Genomic DNA, 22,522 nt, shown 5'->3' with positions numbered 1-22,522 from the left:
AGGGTTACAGGTAGACTGACTGAGGAAAGGAGGCACATTATCTTACCCTTTTCCAAACCCTTACGGCCCTTCTGCCAATTCCAGACAGTAGTTGTAGTCATTTTAATCAAGTGAGGTGTTTAGTTATAGACAGGCTCTGCCCCCAGCAGGCTGAGAACAGAACAGCACTGATGGTGGATTACAAGGTAGCCTCTGAACTCCTTCGCAGCTGTATCTTAGCGGGAGGGGAATGAGAAGACAGAAGGAGAAAAGGGCTCTTCGGATCAGGAAAGGAGTGAAGACAACATTGAATTCCTCACTGCTGGGATGAAAGCAAAAATGATGACAACTCCCCCCAACTCCTACACACCACGCTCCCAGAAAAATGATGCAGAGGAGATCATGATTTCTTAATATAGCAATGGGATTTTCTTTCCCCACTGGCTAGACTGCAGGTGGGAGTGGTGAGAGAGGCTGGGGGAATGGGAATTGACATAAAGTGTTCTTGTGGTGGGTGATTCTGCCAGTCGCCAGCCCTGAGGGTTCTGACAGCATTAGACTGAGCTGGATTTTTAGACAATGTGGACTTACCTGATCTCTTTGGATACCCCTGGGGTTAAAATTTTATTTAAAATGTGTACCACTTACGTTCCATTCGAATCCTCCAGTGGCGATTCCTGCAGCTGCTCCTGTGCCTGCCAAGCCCACAAAGTGCCCACTACCAATGTTACTGGCAAACAGAGAGGCACCAATCTGGAAACAGAAGAACAGACATGGATCATAGATCCTGGGCTCAGGACAAATCTCTTAAAAACCGATGCTTATTTAGTGTTTTCAGATTTCCTGTGTGTCATCACTTAGGGATCTGAGTGCCCAACAATTTTGAAGGTCCCCCAATATTTTCTCCTCTTAAAACCCAACATTGCAGCCATCATCCCTACAAGCAAGGAGGACATAACAGGATGTTGCATATTAACTCAGCCAGAGGGGAAACTGGTAAATGGTAATACTCCGTCTTCCGCTGCAGGTGCACACGTGATCTCAACCCATACAGAATTACGACTCTTTGGAGAACTTGTCCAATTAACACATGGGTGATGTATTCCAGAATGAGCAGCCAATGGTCTAGGCCAGAGGCCCTGGCAGCTAGGGCAAAAGGCTGATGTGATATGTCTAACCTGCTCCAAGGACAAGTAGCTGATTCCTCCAGGAAAGTCAGATATAACTCTTTGGACTTAAGATCCAAAAGTCATTAAGGCCGGCTTCTATCTCCAGTGGGAAACACCCTTTTCATACTTGGTTTGCTTTCATCAAGGGGGCAATAGGTTAACTGAATTAGATTCTGACACTGCTGTCATAGGTACAGCACTGCACCCATGGGCATCTAAAGTACTGATCAAGGATTTGCAAATGAGGCATGTTGATATCTAAGACCTGTAAACATTCTGTATTGATCCCACAGAGAGAGTAATGGGTAGAATACAGCAACTGCTGACTGGAGAGATGCCAAAGAAAGAGAAAGAAATTAGCGCTGTATTAAAAATAGACAACAGCAATTCACAGGAGGGAGATCATACCTAAAAAGTCTCATTCTTCATCAAACAACTCAAAGAGACAATAGGAGAAAATGGAGAGAGAAGCTGTGAACATCATTTCCCTGTACTGAGAGTTTTGGAGGCAGTATAACACAGCAAACCATCAGAGGGGTAGCCGTGTTAGTCTGGATCTGTAAAAGTGGCAAAGAGTCCTGTGGCACCTTATAGACTCACCCATGAAAGCTTATGCTCCAATATGTCTGTTAGTCAATAAGGTGCCACAGGACTCTTTGCCGCTTTTACAGCAAACGATGATTTACAAGGTCAGGAACTGAAGTATTAGGGGTCAGACACTTGAATAAGGGGCGAAAAAAGACTGGCTTGGATATTACAAGCAGAGGGTACTCATGAGCTGCAGTGATTAGAAATGAAAAAAGTCAGTCAGTGAAGTGTTTTTCCCCACGCCTATTTATTCTTCAACATCTAGGAGAGACAAAGAAAGAAAGAAAAAGAAAGAAAGAAAGAATAAGGGAGGGGGTCTGAGTACTGACCAGTTGCCACTGCCCTTTGATAATTAAATATTATAATCACCTCTCAAATCTAATAAGAAAAGTAGTAGTTGTGGCACCTTAGAGACTAACCAATTTATTTGAGCATAAGCTTTCGTGAGCTACAGCTCACTTCATTGGATGCATACTGTGGAAAGTGTAGAAGATCTTTTTATACACACAAAGCATGAAAAAATACCTCCCCCCACCCCACTCTCCTGCTGGTAATTGATTACTTTAGATAAGCTCTCTCCTTACAATGTGTATGATAATCAAGTTGGGCCATTTCCAGCACAAATCCTGGGGGGGCGGGAACCGGATTTGTGCTGGAAATGGCCCAACTTGATTATCATACACATTGTAAGGAGAGAGCTTATCTAAAGTAATCAATTACCAGCAGGAGAGTGGGGTGGGGGGAGGTATTTTTTCATGCTTTGTGTGTATAAAAAGATCTTCTACACTTTCCACAGGATGCATCCGATGAAGTGAGCTGTAGCTCACAAAAGCTTATCCTCAAATAAATTGGTTAGTCTCTAAGGTGCCACAAGTCCTCCTTTTCTTTTTGCAAATACAGGCTAACACGGCTGTTACTCTGAAACCTCTCATATCTAATATAGACCATTCACATTAAAGGATCCCAAAGGGCTTTACAACACAGATATAGCGCTCCTGTGATTAACATACTTTCCTCATCCACTATATAGTCAGTTGGAATAAGTTTACATATCTATTGTAACTAGGGTGACCAGATGTCCTGATTTTATAGGGACAGTCCTGATATTTGGGGCTTTTTCTTATATAGGCTCTTCTATACCCCCCACCCCCGTTCCAATTTTTCACACTTGCTATCTGGTCACTCTAATTGTAACAGGTCTCAGAGTAGCAGCCGTGTTAGTCTGTATCCGCAAAAAGAGCACGAATACTTGTGGCACCTTAGAGGCTAACAAATTTATTAGAAATTTATTAAAAAACCAGTAGGAGAACACTTGAACCTCTCTGGCCACTCAGTAAGATTTAAGGGTGGCAATTTTGCAACAGAAAAGCTTCAAAAACAGATTCCAAAGGGAAACTGCTGAGCTTGAATTAATATGCAAACTAGATACCATTAACTTGGGTTTGAATAGAGACTGGGAGTGGCTGAGGCATTACACATATTGAATCTATTTCCTTAAGTTAAGTTCCTCACACCTTCTTGTCAACTGTCTAAATCGGCCATCTTGATTATCACTACAAAAGTTTTTTTCCTCCTGCTGATAATTAGCCTCTTACAGTTTGTATGGCAATTTCCACCTTCTCTATGTGTGTGTATATATCGTCTTACTATATGTTCCATTCTCTGCAACCGATGAAGTGGGCTGTAGCCCACGAAAGCTTATGCTCTAATAAATTTGTTAGTCTCTAAGGTGCCACAAGTACTCCTGTTCTAAATGTAACAAGGAGAGATACTCAGTGTCTACCACTGAAAGAAAGGTTGTAGGGTCCTGGGGGGGGGTCTGAATGGTAGGGGAGGCAAAATCCCCCAAAACCCTAATCACTGTAGTGAGCTCTCCAATATCACAACAAAAATTAACTCAATCTTTGATCTTCAATCTTAACTTAATTTCAGTCTTCTTTTTTGAACTCATATGGATAGGAAGGGGGGATTTTAGTATAGAAATTAGCTACTGAAAATGCGGCTTGTATTAGTTAGGATATGTCAAAGCCAGGAATACAGTCTCCAGCTCCTGACTGCCAGTATTGTGCTTTAATCACTAGATAGTTCTTCCAGACACATTTTATATGCAAGATATGCCATGCATGTAACAAAACTGAACAGAGAATCCCATAACTTCTTTCCCCATTCCTATTTTCCCCTCATTTCTTCATAGTGCTCTCATGTTTTCTTCCAGTCTTTTTGTGAAGGAACAGCTCTCTCAGAACTACAGGGAATGTCTGTGTTCAATCCTGGATTTCCTTACACTTTTCCAATCAGTCCTGCCATCAAGAAACTTAACCTCTTTGTGACATCATAAGCATTTCCATAGTAATGCTTTGTGATATAACGAAACACTAGTGGCATCAGTGAATGAGTCAAAGAGGAAGAGCAAGCTAATTATAAAGATGAAAGCTCCTTCATGCGGCCAACACTATAACAGGGTTCAAAAAAGAACTAGATAAATTAATGGAGGATAGGTCCATCAATGGCTATTAGCCAAGAGGGGGAGGGATGGTGTCCCTAGCCCGTTTGCCAGAAGCTGGGAATGGGCAACAGGGGATGGATCACTTGATGATTACCTGTTCTGTTAATTCCCTCTGGGGCACCTGGCACTGGCCACTGTCAGAAGACAGGATACTGGGCTAGATGGACCTTTGGTCTGTCCCAGTAAGGCCGTTCTTATGTTATCTTCTTAAAGAGAAGGGATTCATTGTCCCCACATACATTTAATTCTGGACTTCCCCTGTGTTTTCCCACCAGGGCCCCAGAGTGGGAATTAAGCTTTTATCTTCCTTCAGACCTGTGAAAACATCTAAGAATAACAGCTCAGCAATGACATTACATGCCAAGTTCTGAGAAGCTCAGATCATCTACAGCTCTCACTGAAGTCAATGGGAATTGTGGATGCCCAGTACCTCTCAGGATTTGGCCAATAGGCCTGATCATGTTTCCACTGAAGTCAGTTGCCACTGCCTTTAATGGGAAAGGAGCAGTCTCTAAAAGAGAGAACAGTGTTAATGTCTTTTAAAAGAGAAGTAGGCAGGCTTTTTCCCTCAAAGAGATTTTAGCTGCACGACCGGCAACTGGAACTCATTGCTGAGAAGGCTGGCTTCAGGGCAAATATGAATGCTTTTTATTAAAACTTTATTGATTTATTTGGGGGAAAATTCTACATCTTGACTTTTAGCTCATCGTCAGCTGTTGTTCACTCAATCCCCTATAAATAAATTATTAAACCTCATTTTGAGTTATTAGGAATGCAGTCCTCAGAAATGATTAACCACATTATCCTCTGATTCTCATTAAATCTGTTCCTTCCACCCTAGCTGCTGCTTTAAAAGCTCAAAATAGCCTTTTTAACAGTCACACTGCACTTTCAACAGCTTCAGGTAACAAATGCAGCCAAAGAAAAGCCCAAAAAAATGACAGCTGCAGCTACCATGCCTGTAGTGCCCCTAAATGTGGGGCACATTGGCGCACTCACCCTCACAGGAACATTTCCAGCTTTACCCAAGCAGCTCTGTATTTTCCTTGTTAATTTTTAAAGAAAAATACAAAGCCAAACAAAAAACAATGCAACTAGCAAAAGATTTCAGTTAACACAACAGCCATTATTCCTGGTTTCAGAACAAAGCAATGCAAATATTTCAAATCTATTGCTTTGTATTTCTGTTTCTCTCTTTGATATAGGAAAGACCATCTGCTGGAGGATCATAAGATCAGCATATATTAGTTACAAATGTAATTATATAGGATATCTTTGAATTCAGAACTGGGAAAATAGATTTCCATGGTTTGCTCCAATACTTTTGTAATCTGTAGCAAGAAAAAGTTATGTGGACAAGGTTAGCTGATGGTTGGCAGCATTTATGGCAGCTACTATGATTAAGGGTACATTTATGTCACAGAGGTCACGGAAGACACGGAATCCATGACTTCCAGAGACCTCCCTGACATTTTTCTGCTTCAGCTCCTGGGGCCCTGGGACCGGAGCTGGCAGCCAGTGGAACCCGTGCAGGGTTCCAGCGAGGGATGACAGCTTCCTCAGGGTCCCCCTGCAGGGTTCCAGGACAGGCAACTGCCTCCTCTGGGTTCCAGTGAGAGACAGCACACGTGTATGCACAGGGGGCGGGGTGGGGGAGAGGGGTGTTGGAAGAGATCTTCAAAGGAGCTGAATTCCCTTAGGCTGCTTGGTCAATTCCAGCCTTGTTCTAGAAACATTGTAGACAGCATGAGCAAAGGTAGAAAAACTAAGACTTAAACTCTGGATTGTCCCCAACAGGGCTGGATACTAAAATCTGATCAGTCAGAGTAGGTGGGTACTGTAATATAACCCCTCATTAGCTAAAGGATTCTGACCTATTTTCCAAGCTTCTCTATGTTACCATACAGTTATTCCTTCACGACAGGGCCAGCACATTACCATTTTCAGGAATCTGGCCATTAATCACCTCCCCTTATTCCAGAGGTCTGATGAGTTAGATGAGTGTGATTTTTTCTTTTCCCCTCTGAACTGATCTAAGAGATACAGAGCTTGCACAGGCTGCAAGGCCCTAACGATACACTTGCTCCACCTGTTTCCCTGCTGAGGGGATTGCACGGAGTAAGGTTCCCTCCACCAGTTAGGATGGACTGGAACTAGGAGAGGGAGAGGGCAGGAGGGCTTGCAAAGGAAGGGGTCAATTGTTCAGCTAGTGAGGGATAGTGGAAAGAGAGGAGATGAAAGATTAGGGGAAGGGGAGAAGGATTGGTGACAGGGAAACACATGGTAAAAAAGTGAACTGGGAAGAGAGGAAATGTGGAACATTAACGAGTTTAAAATCTTTTGACAAGGGCTCACTATTCAGAAAATTACCATCAGGCTGCAGCTATATGAAAGTAACTATATTTTACATGTTATTCATTAATCTAGTCACCTTATTATTTTCATTAACTTTTTGATGCCCAGAAGTCCTGGTGCTTGCTGCCCCACAGGCCTCATAAAGACCCTGGAAATCCTACACTTTGCCTAGCAGCCTAAATGAAAAATTCCCTAGTCCCTACAATGTGCTATACATACCACTCCTCTCCTAACCTAATGCTGGGCCTCTTTTGGTGGTGACTTTACCGTTGTGGAATGAAACTGGTTCGTCTACTTCATTCTTTTGGGACACAAAAGTGCATGAGTGCAAATCTACAGCTCTCCCGACCCTTAACCACTCGGAAAACCTGCATATTGCTTAGTACCTCTGTAAAATCTCATTGTAGATCTGTCAAGACTCAGCTCCTTGAGAAAGGAAAGCCGGTTTGCTATTCTGCTGCCCTCCTAACGACTCCGTACGTTCTACATTTTGTATTACCACCTAATCAAGTAATTTTTAAATGCCACACAATTCTTTAACTAAAAAGAGATGGACATGCATCTCTCAAGAATCCTAGGCTTTGCTGCACAGCGTAATCACCTGTGTCCCCCTTGTTGAAGTGCAATTATTTACCTCTTCAAACCTTCAGTTGTTTAGGCACCTCACTGGGACTTCATAGGAGCATGATGAGTGTGAGATCAGCACAGCTGCTGCTACTTGCTAGGAAGCCAGCTTGATACCTTAGCCCCTCCACTCTTAGATATGTAGGCACCTGACCCAACACCTCCCATCTTGGGAAGAGGCATCCCACTGAAGGGCTTGGAGAAATCTATAGGTGTTTGATTTACTGTATTTTTTACTTTCCTATCAAAGCTTCACTTTGATCGAATTTATGGTTGGTCTTTTTATCTTGAACAACCATCATTGTTCACCCTGTCTCTTGCCCTGGGCCAAGACTAAAAGTGTCCACTCCAACTAGGGACAGGAAACAAAATATTTATCCCCAGTAGCCACCCCTAGGCTTCTTACAGCCCTGCTAAATTCAACAAACAGGCAAAACTTTGAGTATACAATAATCCTCTGGACACAATGATCAGAGAAACCTATCCAGTGGGCAACAGTGAAACATGGCCATATTAAACTGAAGTGACAATTATCTGAATGTTCCAATTCTCTCTCTTTTCTGACTGCTGAATGTTACACATTTACTGTTGCCCTAAGCCTTGGCCTGTTCAGCCCTTAGGTTAATATGTCACCGATCCTGAATGGGAGAGCTAATTTAATTTCTGTTTTAAGGGTAACACACAAACAAGTCTCCATATATTTCCCAGTTACCATTAACTAAAGACTTCATGTTTAACAATAATGTCTGATCCCTAGAGAATTTATGTTCTTTGTCTTCTCTGCTCCTTTAATACTTATTCCTTAAGAATAGATTAGGCTTTGACATCTCTTTGTGAATCAGAGCTCCTTGGTATTTGAGGCCCTGACTTGACATTTTTATTATTGTGTATGTTTATTTCCAGGGCCCTGTCAATACTGAGAGATTGGCCACATACCCAGGATTATCAAGATTTCTGTTTGCATACTTCCCTACACTGGTAAGACAAGGCACTGTCTGCAGCCAATTATCTGGCTGAACTCCTCACCCTTCTAACTAAGGGGTGGAGGAAGGAAAAGTCCGTTTCCATGGTCAAGAGTTATGATGTTGAAAGTTGGCTTTTGAAAGGAGCCACAAGTAGCTACAACTGAAGTAATTGAAGCAACCTTGAGAGCTAAGGATTACCAGATCCAGACACACTCACTGATCGCCCAGTAATGAGCAAGTGCTGAGAGAATGCAGAATCAGTCAACGCTTCGCTCAGCTGATGCAGCAACTCATGGTGTTGGACGCCATCAGGTGGTTGAGGGACATCTACATAGAACACATCACAGGACGTCGGCAATACCAGGAGGGATGAGCTGAGTGCCAATGAGAAGTGCAGTCAGGAAAGTAACAAATACTTTCCTCATAGATTGTATTTTCTAAATGGACAACCAACCTAATTCTCAATTATTGAGGGACAATCTCCAGTCATTGATATATTTTGCTTTCCACAACCAAATCTCTGTACAACCTTTCATGAGTGATGTACCCGAGTATTTGGATTCTAATATCTAAACTGTACTGTTAAATCCGTTCACCTAAATTTGGGTTATTGCAGACTATGTACACTATGTATCATATTACTTTTAAAAACTAACTTTATAGTTGTGGATAATCTAAGCACTATACCCAGATGTACAGATGCTCTTTTCCCAACCTATGTGTTATATAATTTTTTTAACATTAGCTTTAACAAAATTTTTAAATCTTTTATTGGACCAACTTCTGTCGATGAGAGAGAAGGTTTCAAGCTTACATAGAGCTCTTCTTCCAGTCTGGGAGAGGTGCTCCCAATCTCACAGCAAAATGCAAGGTGGTACAGATTTTTCAGCATAAGTAGTTAGCACATATTGTAAGGGACCATTCTAGGTAGAGTGGCCTGTTAATACCTCTGCAGTCATAGGACATACATGTCTTTCCTGAACATCTGTGCCTGAATCCTCAAGAGTAAAAACAATTCATTTGGTATTGTTCCCTTTTTAGAGCAGGCCCAAGGAGAGGCCACAGCTTCCATGTCCTATGGGAATGAACCGTGGACCTCTGGCAATCAATGAGAATGAGAGTTACACTGAATCCTCTCATTAATTATTGGAGCTATTGAATCCAATTAATCTCTGGCACTGCTGACTTAAGGGGAGCAATACTAAAGGATGAATTGGGCCCACAGACTGGATGGAACAGCTAGCCAGTGCACACTCTGTGCCTCATCCTGGTAAATGCCGACCATCCTCAATTCCCATGAAAGTCAATTTTTGAGCCAAACATAGGAGCCAAAAGTGGGCAGGTTTTGTCTAATTCAACTGCATTATCCCCCTTTACAGTTAGAGAAACTAGACACAGAGGAGAAAGTGACTTGTCCACTCACACAAGCAAGTCAGTGTCAGATGCCAGATTACACTCCAGTTCACCTGACTGCCAGCCCCTCATCTAGAGACACAAGGTGGGTGAGGTAATAACATAAAAGATATTATCAATAAAAGTTATTACTTCACCCATCTTAACAACAAGGAGTCTAGTGGCACCTTAAAGAAGTGGGGGTTTTTACCCACGAAAGCTTATGCACAAATAAATCTGTTGGTCTTTAAGGTGCCACCGGACTCCTTGTTGTTTTTGTGGATACAAACTAACATGGCTACCCCCTGATACTTCACCCATCTTGTCTCTCTAATATCCTGTTGTTGGATCATATTAAAGAAGTTCTGTATTAAAATCACAAATGAGTTTGATTCCCCATAGTTTAAATTCCAGGGTATTACTAATTAAGAAGTCTCTTGGTTTTTGGTACTGTTTCTCTCCCTCTTTGTGTGAAACTTGCAAGCTGCTAATTGTGCTAGTACATTCTAAGACAGAGTCTGTTTTCAAAGCAATTCTTTGTAACAACAACTACTCACACAGAGACTCAAAGCAATACTCTGTAACAACAGAAACAGCACCCAGAGACTCCCCGCCCTTTTGTTGTATTCATCTCACTTTGTTAACAATTGTGATTAAAATAGAGATAGAGGATGTATGTGGATGGATGTTTGGTGTGGATAATAACTGAACAATCAGGGAGGTGCCAGCCTAAGAATCCAGTGTCCATCGGCTGAAGAAGGCATCAAGTGGAAATAACCAGAGGGCCCCCCCACCCCCCACCCCCCGGAGGGCAGACTGGAATCCACCCAACAGCCTCAAGAATGGGAGAACCAAAGAACAAGATAACATCTGGCAGCACGGAGCCGTCAGGAATGTGACATCTGCTGATTGATTCAGCAACAGCATGATGAAGCAATTCCCATAGACTGACATAGGAAGAAATTCCTATAAAACTGGACTCTGGAAAGTGAGAACTTTGGGGTCCGATTCTTCAAACCAACTTCCAGGAGCATCAGATGTGTATCTGATGAGGCCCTGCTCCCTCCTGATGTCCAGGCCACCTGGCCAGTGGCTTGGCATGAGCAACTCTAAGGCTGGTAACTATAACAACCTTGCAGAAACTGTTTGTGTGTTTGTATGAATTAATGTGTGAATAAATATGAGATTGAATGGAATGTTATAGCTATAACTGCTTACTATGATTCTTTCTGTATTCACAATAAATGTGGTATTTTGCCTTTTCCCTTTTAATAAGATCCTACTGGTTTTTATTTTATTGGTAACACTGTGACTGACCCGGCTACAACTACTTTGCATATAGCCCCTCATCTAGCCTCCTAGACCACAGCTGCACCATTAAAATTAACAGATTCATATTATTGTTCCTATCAGGAAGTAGTCCTGGAGAAGCCACAACTAGAAACTTCCATGAATGTGGAATCAACAAAGAACAGGGAAAAAACACCATCCTTGTTTCTTTTCTTAATCTTCAACCTATGCCCGTAGCTGCTTGGTATAGCAGGGAACAGCATAACTGAAGAATGAAGCTAATCCAATGGAAATTTAATTTCTATACTAGGTTATTAGAAATATATTTTCTTTTATTATCTATTGCAGAAAGCAATGAATCATGTAAGCAAGTCCAAAGGAACTAATATACTATGGTGGGAAGGGTCCATTTATAAAGCAACATCCACATTCTACAGACTTGGGAAATAAGTCATCCAGGTTTCCCTGGAACATGCTCACATGATTATAATCACACATGGCACTGCCCCAGGGTGAAGCCAGGAAGTGGCACTTTTTCCAAAATATTACATATTGCATTAGCTGTCGCAGCACGAAGCAGGTAATTCCTGCTTTTTTTGAACTTTTAATGTTATTTCCCCCTCCCCCCCCCCCCCCCCGGAGGCTCAACCCCCACCCAGACTCTGAAACCAGGGAAAGTGCACATTCCCTTGAGCAGAGTAGCCCTCCAGAATAGTATTGTTAATGTAAGTGTTTAACTAGGGATTTGAGAGTTTGCCACGTCTTTTGCTTTGGTGCTGCCAGGGTGGAGAGGAAGAGATTTCCTATTACGTCACAGGGAGGTATGTAGGTGTTCTAAAGTGAAGGATTAATGAGAATGTAATCAGGAATGTAGATCCTCAGCTGCACTGAGCTCACAGTGTAGCAGGGAGGCAAAGATAGCTAAGCAAACGTTAATCCTAGAGACAATTCTGGCAGTACAGGATCATCCCCTCTGGCCTCTGACATGGACAAGGGGCTTAGGCAATGTAAAGCTGGCTACCTTGCTTTATGACTCTGGGGGACTCCCCTGTGTCAGGGGAATTCCCAGCTGCCCCTTTAGGGAAGCTTCAAGTCCCCTTTGTTCTTTAAAGCAGTGCAAAGGGGCTCACCTAGGCCTGAGGGTCTGACCCATGGTGTTTTTGCGCCACTGGGCTGGATTCCCCTGCTGCCTTGCACCTTGTGTCATCATTTGCACCTGAAGGTTGTTTTATACTCACTATTCACAGGTATAAAGAATTACACAAGGTGCAAGACAGCAGAGGATCAGGCCTAGTGCATTTACAGTCACTCAGTCACGGGTTCTGACTTACCACTATGTTATCCATTTTCATGGCAGTGTCACTCCATTGATTAAACAAAACAAAGTTTACCTTAAAATAACTTTGAGATTCTCTATTTCACAATGGTTTCTATTAGCACCTGAATTTTCTCAGGCCTAATCTACTCATGAGATCCTCCTCCTGCTGGGAAATACAATGCTTTTATCATTAAAATGGCAGCCCCAACTCCTCCCCAATTCAGGCAATACTGAATGGAGACACTGAAAAAGTGGCAGGGATTTCTGAAAGCTGTTTTGAAAATTCTTACAGTCAGTAAATATTTATTTAGTTCTCTAAGGCCCCAATCATGTCATTGGATTCACATGGACAGAGCCCGGCATCAAATTCCTCTCAAGTGCAAAGGTCCTGCCCCATGGGTCCAATTGCAGGATCAGGTAGTTATTATAACAAATCACTGACGTCTTCCTTCCAAGCTGAACTGCAAAGATAACCATGAAAGTACCATATTAGTGACACCTAGACAATGCATCACATTTGTCTAGAAGGTTTTCTGCTTTGCCAGGAAGATTCATTCACTAGAGAAAGGGTGACCTAATGGAGAGAGCACTGGACTAACTCAGGTGACTTGGGTTCTACTCTCAGCCCTTCCACTGACCTTAGGCAAGTCACTTCTGTCTGTGACTCAGTTTCCCCATCTTAAAACGGAGATAATGATACTTATCTCCTCTGTAAAGCATTTTTAGATATACAGCTTAAAATGTGCTATACAAGTGCTAAGTACTATTATTATAAACGTAAACTCTGACTTGTTATCAGTAATTTATTATGAACATTCCAGGGTTCTCTCCTTGCAATGTTACAACAAAGGACTAGATTACGCAGCCACATGAAGGCAATACAGCAGCACCACAGAAACCACACCTACAAATCAATTCCTTTCTGTACCTTGTACCTAACAGCAATCACCTCACATGAGTCAGGCCCTCAGTGGAAAACTTCGGTGGGTCCGGAGCAAATAGTAAGTACACGGCATTCAATAAAATGCTGACGTGATAAAGTGATGAGCAGCCAAACATTGTGTGTGGTGTGGAGTGAAAGTACAATTCCTTTGTGTGTGTATTGCACTTACCGGCCACCACACCATGCTCCGTCCAGCTAGGAAGAATCCACCAACAGTCCCGCGGTTTGTTGAGAACATGGCCTGATAAAAAAAAAAAAAAAATGGTTAAAATTTTCAGCTCTAATAAGCCAAATTTAGCCTGATGGCATCAACAGCCAGGGCAGTGATGAGAAAGAAAAATTAACGTAATGATCAAAAATGGCCAAGGGAGAAAGATTTTGAAGGGAATAATATGACCTGACAATGACTGAGCAATGATTCTTATATCAATCTATAAATTAACCATTCAAGCTTTATTGCTTCAACTTTCATTACACGAAGCCTGCAAAACCCAAATCTAAACACTGCACATATTAAAATACAATGAACTATACAATAAAAATAAAACACAAGAAAGGCATCACTAACCAAGGGCCTTGCCTGCAAACTGTCACTCATGGGAGCACTCCTGAAGGTGAGCAGGCCTCAAAACTGCTGATGTAGAGAGTTTTATGTTCATGCACTAGAAATGTCATACCTAGCTTCCAGAGTGGTAGCTGTGTTAGTCTGTATCAGCAAAAATGAGAAGTCCTTGTGGCACCTTAGAGACTAACACATTTATTTGGGGTTTTAGCCCACGAAAGCTCATGCCCAAATAAATGTGTTAGTCTCTAAGGTGCCACAAGGACTCCTCGTTGTTTATACCTAGCTTTCTTACTCAATACTAGTGTGGTCCAGAGTTTCCCTGCAGGAATCTACTTGCATGGCAATTTAACCTTTCCTGTTCTGATAAGATCATCAAGGTACCCGCACTTCACTTTTTAGCCTTTCTTCACTTCCACAGAGTAGCCAGTTAAGAATTACTTTCCTCACTCTCATTTTATATGTCAGGAGTGACTTTATGGGAAGTTTACATCACATTTTTCACAGGGCCTGATCCAAAACCCTTTGCAAACAATGATCCTTTGGATCGGGCCCAGAGAGGGTGTGAGAAAAAGTGAGCCAGATCATTGATCCTAATATAGAAGCAAGAAAACAAACAAACAGGGGCATGTTTCAGAGTAACAGCCGTGTTAGTCTGTATTTGCAAAAAGAAAAGGAGGACTTGTGGCACCTTAGAGACTAACCAATTTAGTCTCATCGGATGCATTCAGTGGAAACTGCAGCAGACTTTATATACACACAGAGAATATGAAACAATACCTCCTCCCATCCCACTGTCCTGCATGTTTCACTACATACAATAGTTGAATCAAGAGGCACATTTAACATTAAACTTCTTAGAAACTATTCAGAACTAGAAACTTCAATGCTCCAGTGCCTGACATACCACCTGCCAGCCCTCTTCTGCCCCAGGAGTTTATGTTACAAAGAATTACAGTCAATAATAAATTACAATAATCACACTTCAGGTCAGATTGTACCTTTAAGGCACAAGCCTGGTTCCCTCCCAGAGCTCCCCAAGATGCAATGGAAGTGTTTCTGCCACAACACTCCTTAGAGGAGAGCATGCTGCACCCTTCTGAGTCAATGGACAGCTTGGCTGGCTAGAATGGGCTGATGTGGGGGCCTCCTCCCCATTCTTCCCTGCTCAGCTGAGGTTGCTTGCACCTCAGGGTGCGCTAGGAAGAAGCAGTGCTCTCATGAAAGGTATGGGCCCTCAATTGTGTTTTGCTTCTATGGGACGGAAAATAAATGGACAGCCTCTCTGGTACAATCCAACCCTTGGCCTCCAATACACTCGGCCAGAGGTACAGGTGCAGGTACTTCACATCTTCTAAGTGCTGAACAAACTTTAACTAATTCATTGGCCTCAAAAGTTAATCACTTTTCAAAAGTCTGACAGGCTGCTAGTGTGGAAGATTTTGTCTGCAGCTGCTGCTCTGCTCTATGGCATGGACTCCTGAGTTATTTCAGGGGAGTGCACAGGTCGGTCACCGAGGGGCAGATTTCCCTGATTCATTCTGGGTAACTGCTGGCTCTTTCCTCAAGGGACTAGCAGCATTTTCCCCAAGGACAGTCTCTGATTTCTCCTCAGATAGAATACACAAACTCTGTTCCTGAAAGGGATCTCAGCTCTTCAACCAAGTGACACACTAGTGTTTTCCACTAAGGTAACATCAGTACAAACACTATCTGCCCTTTTCCTTTGAACCCTGCAGACTCAAGACTTATTCTAACAGGACAATATCTGCCTTTCACCCACTAAGTGCAAAATAATTCTTCTCTTCCTAAGGCTGCAGTCTCCGTACTTCCCGCTGCATCATCAGCATGCTTCAGGAGGAGGCACAATCCTATCTGGGCTTTAAACAGAAAAGACCCGAACACCAGCAGCATTTGTCCTCACTGAGATTTGTTCCTCCTCGGAGTCTACATGCACCTGCTCTCTGCAGTGAAGTCTTACTGATGAAAAGCTGGCATTCTCCTGTGTCCAGACCGTGTCTGTGCTCTCGTCCATTTCATATCCATCCTGCAGCAATCCCCGTCTCCCACTCCATTACCATCTCTCCTCCACCTTTAGCTCTATTCCAATCCATACCCATTTACAACTCAGTCCAGTACTCGCCCCCCATTCCTACCACAATCAACCCCACTGCAATCCCCATTTACCCCACCTCTCACACTTCACCCCAACTACTACTCCATCACAAATTCCCATTTGCAGGCTCCTCTGCTCCAGCACCCCAAAGTCCATCCCCACTCACCACTGCTACCATCCCATTCCCATTTTCACCCCCACTCTGTTCCTTACAGGTCCCCACTCTAATTGGCTAAAAATGTCCACTTCACCATTATCCTGATCTCCATCCATTGGCCTTCTCCTATAGTCCCTTCCCCATCCATACCCCTTCTTCATCCCAGCCCCATCTATCCTCTCCTCCACTACCATCTCATCATCTTCACCTCCAATTCAGATCTCATACCCTGGTATCCTACTGCCCCACTGAAGCCCAACTTAATCCCCATCCTGCCAACTTTCAGCCCATCCCCCAGTTAAGCAGCAGGCAATTTACACAATTGTAGTTTTAATTTATGAAGCCATTTTCTTAAAACCGAATAAACCACACTTTCATTAAGAAAGGAAGATCCAGACATACCCATACTCCCACTGCTAGGACTACCACAAAATAGATGACTATGACTGAGATGTCAGCAGGGTTATTGATTTTTTCAGAGGAGTCCATCCTGCCTGCTTCTCCGGCACCTTTCCTTCTTCTTCTCTCCTTATAATGTCTCTCACAGACTTCAGGTTAATGATAAACCCTTGTCGTCCCCCTCTCTCTTGTATAATATGTAACTTTAGATTCACTTGTATGGATACAAAGCAAAGCTGATGTTCTTTCTTGAGCTGTGATTTGCTCCAAAAAACTGCTCCCCTATTACAGCTGTTGCTGATTTCAGAGCCAAAGACCGACCCGAAGTCACATCCCCCGGAGAAGGTGCTCAGAGCTGTTGCAGACAGAGAGCAGAGTCTGGGAAGGAGTGAGCTGTGGAAGGAGTGGCTTGGACACAATATACCCAGTGTATGCACCTCACTGTTTGCAGATACTCTTCCTGGAGAGGTTGTTCCTGTAAATCTGGTCATAGAATTAATTGTTTCCTTGAGAAATTGATACTTACCAAGCCCAAAGAAAGAGTGACTGACACTCTGGGAAACCCCACAGTTCCATGAGCTAATACTCCTGCTGTGCCATCCCTCATCCCAGCAGGAATACACAATGGAGGTACAGCTCAGCATTTCTGGAACAAGACAATAGGAAGCCACTATTATCACTTACATCTAGATCTTTATAGCGATGTGTCTCAGCCATAAATTTGAGATCCAGAAATGAACGCTCTCCATCCCAGTGTTCAGAACCAGGGTTTTTGTTCTGCCCACGGTGGCAAGCTATGATGTTCTAATTCCAGATTCAAATAACTCCCAAAGTTCCGTGGTGCTTAGGTATGGTTCCATATGCAGTTATTTATTCTTGGAGTTGAAAATTTGACCAAACAAAATGACCTGATGCAAAAAAGAGAACTCAAAATGTGGGGCAGGCTGTGATTTTCCATGGAGCTTCTAAGTCACTCAGAAACAGCCCCTGAAAAGGGAAGTTTCCTCAGCTCCCTGTGATCCTCTCTCATTGAGCAGGAGGTGGATATCACAGCCAAGATCAGAGGGGTGCAGGGGACATAGGCAACAGACAGGTGTAAGAATTTCAAGGCTCTGGGGATATTTGAAAGTCTGTCTCCACCTTTGCTTTACCCCACGCAATCATAACTCATTTACAGTTCAGTAGGCTGCCAGCCAGGAATTGATTGCCACATTGTATTTACCCTAAAGAGAATGAACAGTACAGAACATACAAAGCATAGTGGGCTTAATTCTGATCTTATGCTGGTTATACATAATTGATTTCAGTGGAATTACTTCTGATTTTCAGTAGTGCAACTGAGATCTGACCCTCTGTTAGGGAATCCTTTCCAAGGTGTAATTATCCTAGGACATTTTGCTTTTTAAAAAATTATTATGGAGTAGTAGTAGTAGCTAAACAGAAGCATATCTATATGTAAAATACCATAACAAAGGACCATTAATCTGAAGTTATAGAGTAAAACAAGAACTCCGTCTTTCTCATCTATACATTGAAATGAGAAAGATACCTACCAATTTCCTACAAAATGCTGCCCTCTGATCATTTAGGCATCTCTTCAGCACAGACTTTTATTTGTTCTACAGACAGTCAGTGACAATGCTGTTTGTAAAGCCAATAGGTGAAAAAAATAACCCTAAGAGCTGCTTAGCACCCACAATTCCCATTAACTTCAACCTTTCCTGTTGTCTGCACCACAGAAAAAGGTCTTATTTACTAATCCTAATTACCAGGCAACAGTTTGTCTAAGATAGCATGTAGCTGGTCTTTCATACAAAGGCTGATGCAAATGGATTCCCATGTGTCCTTGTAACAAATGAATTGTTTTGTTTTCACTCATTCTTAGTTCATGAATTGAATTCCAGTTTCAGCTCCTGTAGCCACAACCAACCAACATAAGAAAATAGTAGGTTGTGGAGCACATGGGCTTGATTCTCCACTGCCTTGCCCCGTGAATGGTCATCCATCCCTGCGCAAAGCAACAATAAAGAGACTGTAAGATGCTACTACTGGTGTGAGTGAGTGGAGAATTCAGCTTTACGCCCACTGCACACACTTTGGCCAGGTCTAGATGATTCCACAACATGCAAAGGACAGGAGAGACTCAGACCCCAAGAATTAATAATCACACAATTCACATCTTTACCTGTGGTGGCTGTATTGGTTTGGTTCTGCTTTCTCCATGTCTGGTACAGACATAACTGGGACACTGATTACAGACCGGCTGTGGGGTAATCACAATACTTGTGCCTCCATATCCTCATACCTGCAGTTCATATAGAATCCCACAGAGGCGTTGTACTCAGCAGAACGTCAGCACTGTACAGCCTTGCACGCACACAGCACAGACAAAGTCAGCCTGTGGAATTCACTGCAGTGCAGGCGGTCAAACACTCAGGTACTCTAGCTCAGTGTTTCTCAACAACTGGTCCGTAGACCGGCGCTGGTCTCTCAGATTTCCCTGACACAGTTTAGGAAGGCAGCAAGCCAGTCCCCAGTATCAAAAAGCTTGAGAAGCACTGCTCTAGCTGGTTTTAAAAAAAATTTGGCCAACAATATTTGTCCCTATACATGCACAGATACAAGTAACTAAACTTTCTGCTGCAAGGTGAGAGCTGCTCAGCAGAGGGCAAGAAAGAATCTCTTCCACCGCACAACACTGAGCAGGGCATTCACAATTAGCTAGGTGAATTATTGGAAAGGCTACGATTTAGTCACGGAGGTCACGGCAGTCACAGATTCCATGACTCTACCAGACCTCCGTGACTTCTTCGGTTTCAGCTGTCAGCAGCCGTGGCTGGGGCTGGAGCCGGGGCTATGCGCCCCACATAGCCCCACGGTGGGGACCACTGCCGGGGCCATCCCTGGGGGGGTGTGGGGCCCGGGACAAACCCCCTCAACCTGTTGTACCTTTTAATAGGTCACTCTTGGATCCCCACACAGCTTTGCTTGCCCATTGCGAACGTTGTATGCAACAGCAGTGCTATTTCATTCCTGGGCCCCAGACAGTTCTGTTGATGCCCCTTGCTTCTCCTGACTCAAAATGCCTCTGCTAGTCCAATCTTTAGGCCTCTCTCCTCAGCAGAGAATTATTGCGATGCATAGTGTGGTACGCATGTGATGTAGACAGCCACAAGTGTTAAATACATGCTTGTTGATAATATTGCAATTAACAGTGTACATTGATGTAGTTTTTCGGTGGGGATTGGAGCCAACAAAAAGGATTAACAGCCCTACAGATGCATCTAGTTGAGGACGAGCTGGTTAACAGATGAGAATAAATTCTCTTAAACATGCTGTACTGGTAACAGCAGACATTCAAATCCTTTTGCTGATGAGAAAGGTTCTGTGAGTGAAAATGGGTTTCTTGTTGCAATGCAAAACAGTCACAGGGACAGTGACACACCTGCCCAGCCCTGGGAAAAATCCAGCCACTTTGGACCGCAGGTGGCTGAGGCTGGTGCCCTCCCAGAGACACACTCTTAGGAGAGGACTTAATTTTCCGGAGAGGAGTTCTGACACAGTCTTACAAGAGCTGGCCACTCCCAGATCAAAATGTCAGATCATCCCTTATTGTTAGCCTTCCTCCTGAATGCAGCAAATGATGTTGAAAATAATAAGCAAAACAATAAATGATAAAACACAAACCAAAAGAGAAGTTTACTAATGATGAATTAGATTACCTGAAGCCCACAGATTACCTCCATATCAGAGAGGTAAAGAGCTAATACTTTGAACCATCATCCCATGGGAGGAAATTCCATTTTTAAAGGCTATTCAGGATGGAAAGTGACAGGGCTCATTCTGAGGAGTGACAGTAGAAATGGCGTGGAAACAGGGGCATCTCCACTAAGCCTCTTCTGACCATCCCTCTGCAGTAATATATTCTATCATGGTGGAGGACTCATCAGTGACATCATCCCTCTTTGTACACAGTGGTCTATGTACAGCGGATAAGGGACAAACCAAGCTGAAAACATGCAGATATTTAACTCCCATATGCAAGAAGCCATGCAGCAGGCTGGTATATTCCCTTCTCTCCATCCCCTGGTTGGGTTGTTATCCATTTTTAATAATATGGACATTTATTTAAGGAAACTTTACCCTAGGATGGTACTGAATGTGACATATCACCGGTACTAAATCGGGAAGTGTCTGGAAGTGGACAAGATAGGCGTTCACAGGCTTCCAATGGGTTTTGCTGAGATGGCTCTAATAATACGGCAGCTGGAGGACAGCAGATGTGGAGCACTTACTGTCTCTTCTCTAGTGCTAGGTCTTTACACCTTTGTGCACTCTTGTTTATTTTGAGCAATATTTTAATTTGACTAATTTGAGCAATTTCATAGAAGGGGAGCAACAGTGATGACTGTTTGAAAATTAAACCTGTGTGAGGGATTTTAAAAAATAGAAATGTACAGTTTAGAGAGAATGGAAGACAGTAACCCCTGTCTAAAAGGATGTCAAAAAGAAGGTAGGGCTCCTTATCAGCTCAGAGGAGCAAATCAAGAAGCAACAAGCTTAATTATGCACAGGAAAAGCTTTATAATTATGTCACAGTTAAGATCTGGACAATAGGTGAGGTTATTTCCTTGCAGGGAGAGAAATGAATGGATATGAACACAAAATACTGTATTCCTAATCTAATTTTCAACCAAGTATCTATTGCTGAATAGAGCTATTGGAAGACAAAAACAGAGTCCAGCTTATAATGCACAAATGTAGCACAACTGAATTCAAAACAAGCAGCTATTTTCAAACCTTCAGCCAATTTGTGGTCTCTGCCTATCTATGCATTTATAACGTGCCCATCCCCATGGTATCTGAGCATTACCAGGATTATAAAAGCAAACAGTAAAAAGATTGCATTCTGCCCAGGTGATGTCCTCAGAAAATAAGTGAGATAAAGCTGGTCTTTGTTTAGTTTATTAATTCATTATTATTTTAGTTTTCATCATTTGCCATCTTCAGAGGTTACTGTGAGAAAGCTAACAACAAAGAGATGAAACTGGCATTTCCATTTCAGAGTGCTAAATTTTACAAGACTGTGTTCTAACTCCTCCCTAAGAGATTAAAAATCCCTGCCCAAGAGTACATGCCTGGAATAGCAACACCTTCAATAACCAAAGGGACAAAGCAGCTGCGTTTTTCTAAGGGCGGTGCAGAGGTGTCACCCTCCTTGTCTGTTTCACATTGCAACACAAAACCTATTTAAACTCAGTGACACTCCCTCTTAAAAACAAGAACATGAGTGTCTTCTGTTACCAGTACATCACGTTTCAGAACGCTCAACAATTAACCCAACGGGACACGGAACTAGGTGTATCTGCAGTGCTTGATAATACTTTCCCTGGGTTCCCTTCCCAACCTAAAATATGTTTCCTGATGAAGTATTATAGTAATAAATGGGAATTTGCCACTTCTGTCACAATTACAAGAACAACTAAATAATGGAACAGACTACCAAGAATGGATGCAGAATCACCATTACATCACTCACAACTAAGTCTATGAGGGATGTTTTAGGAATAATTAAGTCTCCACTGATACAATACAGGGTAACATACTCCAGTAGATGATTTTCTTGAGGTCCCTTCAACCTAAATGATTCCCTGATTGTTCAGGTTATAACAACACCACCATTTACTGGTGGTTGGATTTTGTTTGAAATAAATAATCAATCATTCTAAAACAATGGATGGCTCAGCTCCTGTGGAGATGCTTCGATTGCTCTAGAGCCATAAGCACTATCATATTATTGATTACATTTGATTAAAGAAATTTCAGAGGAAAATGGAAAATATAATCTGCTAATGTATGAGTCTGATATCTATTACTTCCTGTACAGAATCCTTGAAACATTTCAGCCAGCCTCTTATTTGCGCTTTGTTTTGAAAATTAAAATATAAAAATCTGAACAACACAGCCATCTCCTTGATGTGCAGCATTTTGAAACCTATGGGAAAGCTCTGAGCTACAGCAAACCCTTGGGGCGGGGGGGAAAGGTGGGATAGTGAGAGAACTAGAGGAAAGACTATTAGATGAGTATGAATTAGAACAGGTAATGGGCACATTTAATACACATTACTTAATGGTTCCAGCAGGTTAAAGGCCCCAAAA

At 42.6% G+C, this 22,522-nt stretch overlaps 1 protein-coding gene across 5 annotated transcripts in view; it reads right to left on the bottom strand.

Annotated features, from left to right (window-relative positions):
- The window catches only part of LOC140898814 (sodium/glucose cotransporter 1), an 84,677-nt gene that overhangs the window by 29,426 nt on the left and 32,729 nt on the right, over window positions 1-22,522 (bottom strand). For 2 of the 5 annotated variants that reach the window (XM_073313267.1, XM_073313268.1), the window contains exons 2-3: window positions 13,299-13,370; window positions 628-732 (exon numbers count right to left, since the gene is read on the bottom strand). In XM_073313267.1, coding sequence (XP_073169368.1) covers window positions 628-732; window positions 13,299-13,370 — 177 coding nt within the window. Of the gene's footprint in view, window positions 1-627; window positions 733-8,403; window positions 8,547-13,298; window positions 13,371-16,366; window positions 16,814-16,889; window positions 17,010-22,522 lie in introns of those variants that run through there. The other 3 variants (XM_073313266.1, XM_073313265.1, XM_073313269.1) reach the window with 3 other exon arrangements.

The sequence above is a fragment of the Lepidochelys kempii genome, chromosome 15, assembly GCF_965140265.1.
Source record: "Lepidochelys kempii isolate rLepKem1 chromosome 15, rLepKem1.hap2, whole genome shotgun sequence".
Lineage (NCBI taxonomy): Eukaryota > Metazoa > Chordata > Testudines > Cheloniidae > Lepidochelys > Lepidochelys kempii.
Note: the sequence above shows the minus strand (reverse complement) of the source record. Positions and strands in the feature narration are given on the sequence as shown.